Consider the following 15190-nt stretch of genomic DNA (forward strand, 5'->3'; position numbering starts at 1 on the left):
ATCACTGATATCGGAGTGATCTACCCGAGGAAAGCCAGGTACAGGACCCGCTCACAGGCACGGAAGATCAGAGGGATATCCAGTGATTAGAATAGAGGAACTGAAAAAAAAAACAGCCCAGAGAAAAAAAGAAAAAAAACTGCGGCAAGACAAAAAAAAACGCCGCTCGCGGGGTCAGTAGGTGGCTCAGCATTCTGTCACGGACGTCCAAAGGGACTAACCGTGGGGAGCAGGAGAGCGGAAAAAGACCCATATGCGTAGCGGCGAGACGGGAAAAAGGCCCGGGCTCATAGTGCAAAGAGTTCAGGAATGCCGTATAGAAACCTATGCCCTCAGGGAGCGGACGTGGGGCGCCCTGGTGCTAGGCGGGTCTCAGGACATCCGAACGTCAATGCTGAGCGAGGACAGAGTGCAAGACCAGGAAATATATAGCCCAAGGGAAAGAGAGGGACAGGAAGGACAGCAGACCAGAAACTAGGGACAGGACAGAGAAGGAGCGCCCTCTGGGTGCAGAGGGCGTGACAATTGCCTGGCCAAAATGACCGACAGAGGCACCCGTAGTGCATTGGTCAGTAGTGAAAAGATTTAATCATTTAATCTCTTTACTGTGCACATTTTAATCCACTTAATATTGAATATGTATATGGAATTTTACAACTAAAGGGAAATTTTAGTAGCTGAGCATAAAAAGAAGAGGACCATAATGCATCTGAAGGTCATAAACAATATTAATTTAGGAACATAAACATATCATGTAAACTGTACTGTATGTGGCTGGAATTGGTAGTTTAAAGAAAAAATACACACCAGTATTCCATTTCTCCCTAAACATTTTAAGCATCAAAGTCTTACGTGGTTATTTCAGAAACGTTTTTATGTGCTCCTTCTGACCATATTACTGTACGTTTATATACTTTGTGAGAAAAGTGATAGTTTTAAGCTTTTCTGCAAATACGCTCGTTATCGGAGTAAACAAAAGCATGCTTTTAGAATTTGATTAATGGGAATATAATATGGAATCGCGTATCTAAACAAATTAATAACTATATAATTATATTCATGTACTATCTGGCAGAATAAACTGAAAAGTTCGTTAACGCGACACGGAATTATTAAGAATTATCACCTCTTTTTACAAGAGAACAAATGAGAACATTCCACTCAGTGGGCATGCATTGTTATCTCAATCACCTGTTAATTCGTTTTACGTTTTACAGGAGAATGTGATTGTACTGTATCTGTACAGATTGTGTATTGCGTTTACAAAATTAAAATGTTAACAGCGTATAATTAAAAAGTAAAACAAAATTAAAGCTTACACAAAGATTCTAACATGATCACGAGGAAGTGTATTATATGTCTAATGGTCTAGCCCCATTTTGATTAAAATCACAAACGCGTGTTTAATTAAATGCCTTTTTTGATTCACAATCTGACAATGCAAACCATAGTAAAGTTAGCTCGAAGTTCCAAAACGATTTTGGCACGCCTGTAGCATTTTCATGAAACCTCCTTTGCGAGTTGCGAGAACACTTGCTTTGTGTATAAAGTACAATGTGAATGTTTTTATGCCATTTTTTTTTTACCACACACGAATATTCTTATATCCATATCTTCGCAAGGGAATCAGTGAAAATTTTAATACTAATTAAATGACCGCGGGCACTTTCCACCCCCTCTACTCTTTTCAGAGTAGAATAGTAAAAAAATGTTTTGGGTTTTGCTTGTTCACATATCTTCCCTTTTTATAAAACGACATGGTTGAAAACTGTTCCAGAGCTACTGTTGTTTCATCAGTGAAAAATACATCATGAAATGCCTTTCCCTGTTCTTTCCATTGGAAAAAAGAAAAGGAGCATAAAGCGTCTAATGGTCATAAACGATATTAATTTAGGAACAGCATCAGAGATATTTTTTTAACTGCATCGGAGAGAATACCATGGAGCATTTACTCCCTGGCGGAAACTGGCTTCCATAAGAATCAGTATAGATTGTTGGAAATACATTTTTCCTGCATCAAAGTTTAACTCGTTCAGAGCGCCCTACATTACAACTCTCATTGACAGCTGACACTCCTCCATACACTCAAGTTAAAAATTAATAACGTCAATGTAAACGTCATATTTGCAATTTGTTGATAATAAAAATGTTAAGTTCTCTAAAGCATTCTCAGTCAAGTATGATAATTTACCTAGGGAGTTGTGTAAGCATGCGTAGGCAGCAAAAGATCAGCTAGACTGGGAAGAAAACGGTTTCAGAGAAAATGTTTCAGGTGTGAAGAACACAGATTCCCAATGCAATTTCAACCAAACCTGTTCCCACACACCCTGCCCCCACTGCGATTAGAATATACACAAAGCACTGAAATCTTTAGAGTAGATGATCAGGTGTTTCGCAGACGTAGGCATAGTACGTAATTCAGGCTTTATGAACTCACACCTGGGATTCGATTCATTAGGGTTATTTATTAATCATAAAGCTTAAATTATGTACTATGCCTACTTCTGCAAAACACCTTTGCTAGTTAATGCTACTTCACTTGCTCAGGTGTGATTTTTTTAGGCAAAAACCAGGCTAACAGGCTTGTTTTGTAATCCTCCCAAGATTGTTAAGCGCAGTGTCAAAATGTTTCCATATGAAAGGATTCATATGAAAGGCAGTGACGTCACTGTCCTGAGGCTTGTGTGTGGCAGATCTGTGATGTGGTTGAGTGTAAATTGTGGTGAGCCTCTGATTGGGGAAAAAAAAACCTGTTGATCTGTTCTACATACCAGGAAGACAACAGAATATTATTTTTATATTAACTTGTGCAATGTCTAAGCAGGTACACATCCTTATATCTTATATATGAAAAATATATAATATATCTTATATATGGAAAAGTGTGTGTGTGTGTCTCTCTGTACTCAGCTGTGCTGAAAAATAAAGCACCGTTTTTCATTCAACGAGTGCCTGAGTAGTTAATGCTACTTCACTTGCTCAGGTGTGATTTTTTTAGGCAAAAACCAGGCTAACAGGCTTGTTTTGTAATCCTCCTAAGATTGTTAAGCGCAGTGTCAAAATGTTTCCATATGAAAGGATTCATATGAAAGGCAGTGACGTCACTGTCCTGAGGCTTGTGTGTGGCAGATCTGTGATGTGGTTGAGTGTAAATTGTGGTGAGCCTCTGATTGGGGAAAAAAAGACCTGTTGATCTGTTCTACATACCAGGAAGACAACAGAATATTATTTTTATATTAACTTGTGCAATGTCTAAGCAGGTACACATCCTTATATCTTATATATGAAAAATATATAATATATCTTATATATGGAAAAGTGTGTGTGTGTGTCTCTCTGTACTCAGCTGTGCTGAAAAATAAAGCACCGTTTTTCATTCAACGAGTGCCTGAGTAGTTAATGCTACTTCACTTGCTCAGGTGTGATTTTTTTAGGCAAAAACCAGGCTAACAGGCTTGTTTTGTAATCCTCCTAAGATTGTTAAGCGCAGTGTCAAAATGTTTCCATATGAAAGGATTCATATGAAAGGCAGTGACGTCACTGTCCTGAGGCTTGTGTGTGGCAGATCTGTGATGTGGTTGAGTGTAAATTGTGGTGAGCCTCTGATTGGGGAAAAAAAGACCTGTTGATCTGTTCTACATACCAGGAAGACAACAGAATATTATTTTTATATTAACTTGTGCAATGTCTAAGCAGGTACACATCCTTATATCTTATATATGAAAAATATATAATATATCTTATATATGGAAAAGTGTGTGTGTGTGTCTCTCTGTACTCAGCTGTGCTGAAAAATAAAGCACCGTTTTTCATTCAACGAGTGCCTGAGTCACTGTGTCTGTCCTATATAATAATGCCACAATATTATTAAAGCCCCTTTAGGCTGGGAAATCATTTTTTTAATTTAAAAAAATAATAAAAAATGAGATGTAATGATGTGTTCCTGCTTCACTTGCATAACTTTAAAAGCAATAAAAACAGGTTTCGATAGTTAATAACCACTTTTTGTGCACGAAAAACGGGTGATTTTTCTTTCTCGTCTTCAGATCTTTCTTGGAAAGTTGTCTTACCCGCTGCAATTTGGGCATAGAAGGTTAAAAAGAAAGTCAGACAAGCAGGGGGGAGGGTGAGTTGTGAAACTGTTACCTGTCCTGGATAAAGCGGTTAGAAAATATGTGGAAATAGGTTACACCTGTGAAAAGCGTTCCAATTTTAATTCGATACGGAAGACATTATTCATAAAAAATGATCTTGTACAGTCTGTAAACTGAAAATGTATGAAGGAGACACGTTGCGTATCGCCTCTTTTTACACTTGGAAGAAAATTCCAATGTTATGGCGACACTGAAGATATTATTAATAACATTTTAAATCTGAAGGGAGATCTAAAGGGATCCACATGGTAAAGGTTCCTGCTACTGTAGCTATTCAGAGGGAAACATGGTGACGTCACCGTGCAGGTGAGCAAACACACCCTCTAATGTCTGGTGTACGTGTTAAATATATTTAGATCTTTGAATTAATATTGTTATTGATTGCTTTAGCCACACAACATTGTCCAATAATACTCTTCTTGTGTCTAATTTTTAGTTAAGCAGGATTTGAGCTACAGAAAAAAAACAGGGTTCACTTTTTTCACATATTGATGATAATGATATCAGTAGCAGTTTGAAAACTATTCGTTGTTAAGAAATGCCTTAGATTCGAACATGTTGTGATATTTAGAAATATAAAAAAGTAAATAGAGTGTCCATAGTATTGCTGTTTTGCTATCGCTATTTTAGTTTTTCAAAGAAATGTTTATTAAAAGAAAACTTGTGGTGATAGCTCGATTTGAACACACAACCTTTCACTTATAAGTCAGTCACTTAAACCATCACGCCACTGACGCAGTCACATGACAAGCACTGAAACAGCCTTACACATATCAATTGATATGTGTATATACTACTGTTTGTGTTACAGTTCATGAATATAATTATGTCATTATTAATTTCTTTAGATATGCGATTCCCTATTATATTCCCTGTTAATCAAATTCTAAAAGTATGCTTTTGTTTAGACCGATAATGTCTAAATTCACAGAAAAGGTTAAAAGACTATCACTTTTCACAAAGTATATAATCTTAATATGGTCAGAAGGAGCAAGTAAAAAAGTTTCCTAAGTAATCACATGTAATCACATGCATCACTTTGATGCTTAAACTGTTCAGGGAGAAAGTGGAATACTGGTGTGCATTTTTTCTTTAAAATACCAATACCAGCCACTTTTCATAATATGTTTATGTTCCTAAATTAATATAGTTTATGAGCATATGAAAAGCGAAAAAGTATTTTCGTTTACAAAGACGGTTACAAAGTAAGTGGACCAGGGTAATACTTTGAGCTTACAGCTTGTCTGTGGTCATTCAGTATTAATACTATTAGTGATATCTTCGGTAAATACATTGGTGCATAAAATATTTCTGCATAATTAAAATATTTATGATAAAGGTGGTAGGTTATGTTTCTTTTGTCCAACTGAGCAATTTTGCTTTTATAAAATATACCAACTTTTCAATGTTTCATGATTAACATGCTGTAATACACAATTTAAAATTAAAACTTAAATTCTTAATTGGATAAAGATTGTCCCTCAGCAGTGATCGGGATTCGAAACCAGGTGTTTTCGGATGACAGCTCAAATGCTGTACATGAGAGGTTAAACTTTATTAGCTCCACCTGGCTGTTTTACAAGGTGATTCCGGATACTATTAACATAATCTAATTTGCATACAGTACAGAATCACCAGGAATAGGAAGAAGCAAAACTAATACAACCCCAAAAACATTGAAATCAAATATATTTTCAATTTTTGTTTGAACATGTGCAAGCAGCTGTGGCTAATTTAATTATTAATCTGACAGTGAAAATTAATTTGTTTTTATAGACTCCAAGGTTCTAACTGAACCCTGGGTAGACAGCTACTGTCTATTCTCCGAATCTTTACAGTGAGAAGCTGTATCACAGGATGAGACTCTTGTTGAAAATGGAAGGGTACAGATTATACGGTTTTGGTGAGAAAAGAAAAGAGACAGAAAGTTAGAGTAAATAAAGGAAGGATTACACCAAGCAGAAGCATTTTATCTAACAAAAAGCATTCCTTTACTGGGTCCCCTCAAGGATATCTATTGTCTCCCGTAGTCTTTGTACTATACACAAATGACTGCAAGAGCTCTCACCACTCAAGACACATAATCAAATTTACAGACAATTTTGACATTGTTAGCCTGCTGCAAGCAGTGGAGCCATGGACCCATTGTTGATGAGCTTGCCACCTGGTGTGAACAAAACTTTCTCAAGTTAAATGTGTCAAACACCAAGATATGATAATTGACTCCAAGCTCAATTTTGAAGCCAATACTGACTTGATCCTTAAAAAAAGGCTTTTCTTCTTAAGAAAGCTTAAGCTTAAAGTTGATCATTCACTGTTGATTTTGTTCTGTCGGTCCTTCCTTGAATCTGTTCTAACTTTTACCTTAATCTGCTGGTTTGGCATCCTGAATCTGAGAGGTAGGAACAAACTGGGCAGCCTTTTGTAAATATGTCAGAAGGTCATTGGTGCTGAACCTCTTTCCCTCTCAACCATCTATCATCTATCTATCATGTGTAAAGCAAAATCCATCTGTGATGATCCTTCACCTCTTGTTAAATGAATTCCAATTACTCCCATCTGAACGCAGATACCGCCACCCCAACTCCAAAACCAGTACATTTAAATTCTCATTCATACAGATGCAGCCATTCAAAACAAGCAGGCGATACCGCATTATTTTGCGGTGCGCTTGACGCAGCCTACCGCGAGTTACCGTAAATTCTCGTATAGTACCTCATAATACCACCAGTAATAGTATACAGAATTTCCACAAGGTGGAGCTAATAAAGCTCAACCTCTCATGGTTGAGCTGTCGCCATCAAAGTCTTTAACGAAGATATTACTAATAGTATTAATAATGAATGACCCTTGACAAGCTGTAAACTCAAGCTTTCTTAACGAGTAAGTGTCTTTCGCTGGAAATCTCACCCCCTTCTACTTTGAAAATACATGTGAACCGGTTTAATTCGTCACAGCCAGCACTCCCGCATAGAGTGATGAAAACTGCACTGCGCCAGGCGAATGCACATCAATATGTTTTGCTTTTGGGAACAATTCCCCCAGATATCCAACTGTTGCCCATCACTCAAGAGAAGGAGGGGGGGTTGTACTTGCAGTGCATCGGTATAAATGGGAAAGCCAGAGCCGACCGCTACGCCGCCCTCGTGTTTGGGGTGCTTATCATTCTCAGCGCATAACAAGGAAGATTAATAAACATAAACATAACCTCATGGTTAGTCAAGTCTAGCCATGTGTGAGTCTAGTCTCACAGAGCTTCAACAACAGATGACAACTTGTGAGTTCGATTAAGAATGAATAAAAGCATTTCATTAATAACGCGTTTGCGTTTGTCTGGGTGCTGACAAAGTAAAATATAATTACTTTTTGACAATGAAGAACTGTGTGTGTGTCTCTCTGCTGGCGTTTGTAATCATTTTTATTTTTAAATACATTTTAGCAAAGTAATGTACCATAAAAGTATTGTGAGACATATTTGGGTGAACATGTTCAGTGCTCAATGTGTGGTAATTTGTTTGGTGAGAGTGAAGTTTTATTTAATCTCTGACCCAGGGAAAAGTGTGGTGTGGACGGCTGAGGAGAGAATGCAGGCTCGCGCTGTGTCCGTTATTCTTTTTTTCTTTTTCTGGTTTGGTCGGATAGTTTTTGTTTTTGTTTTATCAATAAAGTTTGATAATCGGCCACTGAAAGCTCTGTTGTCCTTCACATGAATGCCTGAAACATTGTTCCAAACCCAGGATTTTACAGTTTTTCTTTAAAATACCAATAACAGCAACATACAGTTTACATAATATGTTGATGTTCAAAAATTAATATCGTTTATGACCTTTATGACCTTCGTTATGCTCTTTGTTAATGTCTAAGCCGGAACACATCATTATATCTCACTTTTTATTTCATTTTTAAAAAAAATTAAAAATCGTTTGCCCAGCCTAACAGTATTGTTGTTATTGTTTTTATCCTGTAAAGCGCACTGAGGAGCCACCTTTAAAGGCGCTATATACAATAAAGTTCATTATTATTACTATTGTTAATTTGCTGGACAGAGAGGTAAACATTATTACACAGAAGACAAAGATAGCGATTTACGTTGCATTGTGCATTGTGCTGCTGTAATACAGTTTTATATAATTAAAAGTCTAAACAGTATCAGCTTTATTTATGGGTTGTAATTTAAAAAAAGTAAAAAAACGCACTCAAAATGCAATTGAGAGCTTTCTGGCAAGTGGAGACACCCAAATTAATAATGTAACATGCCACTGTTTGTGCATGAATAAGCTTATACTGCTATTTCCTTAGATACGCGATTCCATGTGTTTTTTTTTTTAATCCCCGGCGGAACCGGGAATCCATAAGAATCAAGTAATAGGTTTATTCCATGCTGAAAAAAAGAAGAAAGAAAACATATTCCATGAGAATCAGCGCTTTTATATAGCGCCTTTAAAGGTGGCTTCTCAAGTTGCTTTACAGGATAAAAACAACAATAACAACAACAACAATACAAATTGTATTTCATTGCACTTTGACAGATCGTCCTAAAATCAATTGTTGATTTAGTTTGACAGTAACCCTAACACTAACCCTATTTTATTTTTTCAAAGAAATGTTTGTTAAAAAAAAAGTAATGGCTCCGGCTGGATTCGAACACCCAATGTCCGATGTGTAAGTCGGTGACCTAACCCACAGCGCCCACAGGAGGAGTGTTGAAAAAGCCCTACAGAAACATTATCAATAGACATCATACAGTGTGTACTATTCTTGTGTTGCGGTACATGAATATAATTATATCGTTATTAATTTCTTTAGATGTGCGATTCCATATTATATTCCCTTTTTATCAAATTCTAAAAGTATGCTTGTTGACTCCGGTATCACGTTAGTTAAAGACTTCGATGCTTAAAATGTTTAGGGAGAAATGGAATACTGGTGTATATGTCAGTAAGTACCGAGACCAGCCATATACTGTATGTTTATGTTCCAAAATTAATATAGTTTATGGCCTTCACATGCGTTACAGTATGCTCCTATTCTTTTTATGCTCAGCTACTAAGATTTCCCTTCAGTGGTAAAATTCTATATAAATATTCAATATTCACTGGGCATAGTAAAGACATTTAAATCTTTCTACGACCGACCAACGCACCACGAGTGCCCCTGTCAGACAACCAAGCACGTACCGCGGTATTTTACGTCATCTCGCATCACGATGCGCGATGACGTAGCCAATTACCCCCGGTACGTGCTAGTGCCGCGCACTTTGAATGGCTGCATCTGTACCTGTAGCCAAATCCTTACATAACACTTGATTTTCTATCCAAATATGTATGTACATTGTTGTTTATTTTTATTTTTCTGTCTGTCTACATCAACACTGCTGCTGTAAAACAAATTGCTCACTCTGAGATAATAAACCCTCTCTCTCTCAGCGTCTCTCAGTCTTTGCTGTGCTGGCCTACCAGTAAGAAAGAAGAGCAGACCGGCCAAAATGAGACTGAACTAGTAGAGGTGCTGCTTGCTTTATCACAAGGAATTTTGTAGATACAAGCAATAGATGGACTAAATTTGGGTTGCTTAGGTTCAGTGACATCAGGATTGGTCCATCTGCACCTTAACTCCTGAGGAAAAAGGGGGTTTTATGTGCAGGTTTCCACTTACTATACTAGTATTATATTATTATACAACTATCTAAGGATCTGTTACACTGACCTGTTTCCCAGCAGATGAGCTGACATAACTGTGTTTGGGGGTGATTGATATTTACTGATCCTGCAGACTGCAGATTTACTAAATAATAATTTAGTTTAATAAGTTAATTAGTTGGATTAAGTAATAAGTAATTAGTAACCTAATTTACCATAATACAGTAATTTAACAACACACTTTGAAACAGCTAAATAAATTTAATTATTTCAAGTGGTTTATAAAGAAAATAATTTAAACTCAAGTTTAAAGAATGATAATTAGAATTTTTTATCCATATTTACATTACAATGTATGCAAAACATAAAGATGTAAAACAGAAAACATTAATATAGATAAGAAATATGTATCTATATTCTTGTTGTGTTTTGTTTTGTTTTGGAGGAATGGGTCAAAATTCCCTTACAGTGAACAGCAAAAGGAAATGTCTGGTTACAGTTATTGAAGTTAAAGGTTGTGCAACTAGTTAGTGAATTGAAAGGGTACCGAAATAAGTGGATTTTTCACTTTTTCACACAGGGACATTGGATGTTTGATGACTTTGTTAAAGAAAGATGCACTAAACTTTGGTGTTATTTGTTCATTCAGACTACCTTTATACATCACTAGGACCAGTATGAAGCTCTGATAACATTCAGTGGCAACAATATGCAGAATTTTAGAAAATCTTAAAGGCAGTGAATACATTTTCTGTGTTACCCATTATGTTTTTCACTGAAATAAAGTATGTACTATCCAAAATATATTGTTTCTTCTCCATAAAAAATAAAAACTTGTTTGTATATTCACAAGCTTTTTAGTGATCTGGTTAAACCTGCTAAATTTACATACAGGAATCTTACTGTCCCAAAACTATAAGGTTTAAAAAGAAAAAAGGAAAGTAAAATTCATATGGACTGTTTCATGTGAGACACACTAACAAGCATAATTAAAAGATCAGATGCAATAATAATGAAGTTTTCACCAAACATTTGTAAAATCAAACCAAATATATAAACTTACCCATAGGCAACTCCAGCTATTGTGCATTTCTTGAATTGCATCACATTGCAAGTCAAAGTCCCAGTTTTGTCTGAAAATATATATTTGACCTAAAAAAAAATGAATGCATTGCTTTGCTGAAATGGTACTGCAATAATAACACTTATATACAAGGCTATTAGGTCTTTTCAGATGTACTTCCCTGTTCGAGTTTGTGACTTCCAGACCCTATTATATGTGAACAACCTAAGTGTGAAAATGTTTCTGCTTCAGTTGTTATTGTCCATACTTACTAGCTCAAAGTAAGGAAATCGGTCAGGGAGCAAATAATCTGTGTGATAAAATCTTTGCAGCTCATATGTACCATTCTGGCTGTAGTTAAAAAACATCCAATGAGTCCCATAATAAAATGTTCAAATTACAGAACGTTTACATACAGTATGTAAGAATCACGTTGTGCTGTGAGTTTCTTCAATGGTTTATTAGTGCAGTGTATGCATAACACAGTCACACCTAAGCCTTCATTATACTTTCAGTTTCTCTTTTTTTGCACATGTATTTTGAATTGAATTGAATATTTCCTAAAAGTTGTGAGTAACCTGCAATTATGTCCTGTAAGCACACCAGTGATTTAATTTTTCAATTATTTACTGTGCGTTTTATTTGTTGTGAACAGTACAGTTCAGGGTAATGAATTCAGGATTAAAGTCAAAAGTACTGTATATTTTAAGTGCATGTTTTTGGTGCACTTTTGGTGTTCAGATTAGAGGGTTTAAATGACCTGTAAAGCTATTTTGTTCTTCCATCATTATTTATTTTCTCTGTGCCTTAATAAATGGGGAAAGTTTATTTTCTCTACTTCATATACTGCTAAATGCTCCCTAATTAGCACACAGACCTGTTAACCAGTAAAAGACCATAAACCCTGATGATCCTGCAGTCCTACTCTCCAGTCCCTCATCCCTTTCTCATCCCAGTGAGGTCTGCTGCATTATACTGAATAATTATTCTCTATATTTGCTCAAACAAGAGCTAAGAAGGGCTGTTTCCAACATACGTAACATTCTGGTTATGAAAAGCCTTACAGATCCAGGCATTCAGAATGCGTGCTGGATAATGCAGCAATTCACAGTGTACACACCTTTGTGTAACATACTGCACTACACTTAAAATATTTTGTTGTCGGAATGCTCTATTTTGTAAAACTGCCAGGTGGTGCAGTAAATGCTTAACGTGACACGTGGAAGCTTTTGAGCTGTCGCCAGAAAACACCTGGTTTTGAATCCCAGTCAATGTTTAGCCCCATGAGACAATCTTTTTCCAATTATTTAAGTTATGAACTGTTTAGACTTATTAATTATTAATTTTAAACACAGTATGATTGTATGTAATACAGTATGAACACAGTATTACAATATGATACATGAATTTAAAAAAAGTAGGGATATTTTACAAAAACAAAATTACTCAGTTGAATATATAAAAATAGTTTATTATTATACTGTAGCTTGTTGTGAGCACAATGTGCTCCTTTCAGGTTTAAAATACACATTGAGATGATCTATATTTTATCTTAATGAATAGTTCAGCAACAAGTAACCAGAAGATTAATTTAACTTCAAATTCTGATTATGAAAAATATATTGTACACATATTGCACTGTAGTAGTTTTAAAGCCATATGGTCTCATGCAATATATACCTAATGTACATACAATAGATGGTAGTGGTAGCTAAATGTAAAAAACTAAGTACAGAACAGTAATCCACCTTGTTCATCAACATTTTATGCATCAAAGTCTTTAACACTGTAACATACAGTGGTTATTTTGAAAAAGTTTGAACATGCTTGTTCTAACTATATTAAGTTTATATACTTCAAAAAAAGTTATAATATTGTATTCTTTTCTAAGAATACATAATAAGTGCACTGTGCTTGGCTGCTGTTATTGTTGTGAAAAAAGTTGTAATACTGATTTAATACCACTAGACACAACCTTAAGACTTGCATAAAGGCAAGGCTATAATGAAACCTTATGTAACCTGGGGAATGGGTGTAATTGAGAAGTACGAGTGAAATACCTGCCCGAGTTCTTCATTGAGATTGGAGGTACGTGCCATGGCAGGAGTGTTTGTGACCTCATAATGCATGTCAACATCCTGCAATGCAAGAATATAAAAACTATAATGTGACAGCTTCATAATTTTTATACAGCTCAAATACATTAACACAGCTCATAGTTAATTGAATTAACTATGATCAATCTAGTGAACAGCTAATTAATGAGAGTCTTATTCCTCTAAGATATCAGATAATCAAATTTGCTGACCTCTCTCTATGCATACAAACTGAATGGGGCAATGTGTTTTTTAATTAGTATTACCAATTGATTTCAGTACCACACTTCAGTCCATCAGAGAAAATAATTCATCAGAAAAAAGTCTTCATTTTGCCTAAAAAATAATTTTCAAAAATCTAGGACTAACTGGTCAACAGCAGTATTGATAGAGACATATGTTACACATTAGTGAAGTGAAATTAGCCTTTTTTGTCAGTGGTCTAAGGAGATTTCTATTTCAATTAAAGTATTAATGTGAGTATATAAGTATAGAATTTCAGCTTTTGCTTCTGAATATTATTTTGTATACATATCTAACCATGTTAGAACAATGACAATAACAATTTTCTAATTGCTCATGTGTTCCATATTGCTTTAATTTTAAAAACATGAAAGACCTATGAATGTACGCCTTGGTCCAGACATTTGTGTTTACTTTTTGGGGTGCCCATTGAAGTAGAAGCTACAAACCAAAATGAAGAATAGAGAGTTGTCTGTGATGGAAAAGCAAGCAAATGTAAAAATAAGGGAAAATTCCAATAAGATCCATTGTAGAGATTAGGCAACTGTAGATCCACAATGTGGAATGTCTTGAAAAACAAAGAAACTACTGCAGCAGTAGGCAATCAGCTAAAAACAGGTCACTTAAGGAAGACAATAGCAGTTTATGACAGAAAAATCATTAGAGCTATAAAGAAAATCCATAAGATATCAGCTAAAGAAAGAGATAGCAAACAATCTCCACAGTGCAGTGGTAAAAGTATCTATATTAACTCTGCACCACACAGCAACTTGAAACCTCTCATCAGTACTTAAAACAGAAAGGCTAGATTCGAATTTGCAAAAAAGTACAAAGATGAGCCACAACAGTTCTGGAACAAAGTTTAATATACAGTACAGACAAAATGAAGATAAAACTTGATCAAGGTGATGAAAAGGCAAAAGTATGGAGAAAGATGTGTACCCTGCTTTGTGCCTATTGCTTGCTGGGATAGACTCTAGCTCCCCAGCAACCCTGAATTCAATCAAGTGATTAGAAAATGATACAAGTTCAATCACACATAAAACTCAGATTTCCAATTACAAGTTTAGTAAAATAAGCCATAACATTTCAATATACAGTCCATTTTAGGCTTGGGCCTCCACTAAAAAATGAGTTAACTGAACCAATAGTCACAATGACTAAGTATGGTAAGATAATTTATGAAATTACTTACTAAATAACTTTCTGTACACAAATGAAATTTCACATAAACTTGTTTTGAAATTACACCATATATTCTTGATGCGGTATAGCAGATTATGAACTAATTAAGTGTATTAATTAATTACTAATTAAGTACAAATTAAGTGTGTAATGTACATGTAAATTATACAGGCAGCTAGTCCAGAGAGAATTTAAATGTCTCTCTAATAGTTAGATTTCTATCTTTGCATTTTTTATTAGATTATTTTTGCATGTTTAGCTCAGAGCAGCAGCTTTCCTTTTCTGTAAAGAGGTTATTAGCATGTCACCATCCCTAAACTAGTATTCCTCTGGTTTTTACCACTTTTTTGTAACTTTTTGTCTATAATATTTTTTTTGTATTTTTTAATCACCAAGTCATGTTTAGAGTGAAACCTTTTTTTCTAGTTTTAAGAAAGAGGTTCATTTTAAATTCACAATACAAAAAAAAAACAAATACATAAACCATACAAATGCAAAGTGTACCTCACATATCCTAAATACAAACTGTACATAACTGACAAATATACAGATCCAGCTATTCAAAATGAGCGAGGTACACTGCGTTAAAACCGCATGTTTTTTTAAAATAGGAAAATAGCATCTGGAAGCACCTTGCAAAACCGCCAGGTGGAGCTAATAAAGTTTAACGCCTCATGTACAGTATTTGAGCTGTCACCAGAAAACACCTAATTTTGAATACTGGTCACTGCTGAGGGACAATCTTTTTCCAATAAAGGAATTAAGTATTATACTCTTTAGCCTTTTAATAGTTTTAAACTGTGTATTTCA

At 35.3% G+C, this 15190-nt stretch overlaps 1 protein-coding gene across 6 annotated transcripts in view; it reads right to left on the minus strand.

Moving 5' to 3' along the window:
• The window catches only part of atp8a1 (ATPase phospholipid transporting 8A1), a 330133-nt gene that overhangs the window by 171568 nt on the left and 143375 nt on the right, over positions 1-15190 (minus strand). For all 6 annotated transcript variants that reach the window (XM_069190605.1, XM_015345307.2, XM_015345310.2 and 3 more), the window contains 2 exons: positions 12917-12994; positions 10857-10945 (listed from right to left, as the gene is read on the minus strand). In XM_069190605.1, the coding sequence (XP_069046706.1) occupies positions 10857-10945; positions 12917-12994 (167 nt within the window). The remainder of the gene's footprint in view (positions 1-10856; positions 10946-12916; positions 12995-15190) is intronic.

This window comes from Lepisosteus oculatus, chromosome 1 (assembly GCF_040954835.1).
Source record: "Lepisosteus oculatus isolate fLepOcu1 chromosome 1, fLepOcu1.hap2, whole genome shotgun sequence".
Classification (NCBI taxonomy): Eukaryota; Metazoa; Chordata; class Actinopteri; order Semionotiformes; family Lepisosteidae; genus Lepisosteus; species Lepisosteus oculatus.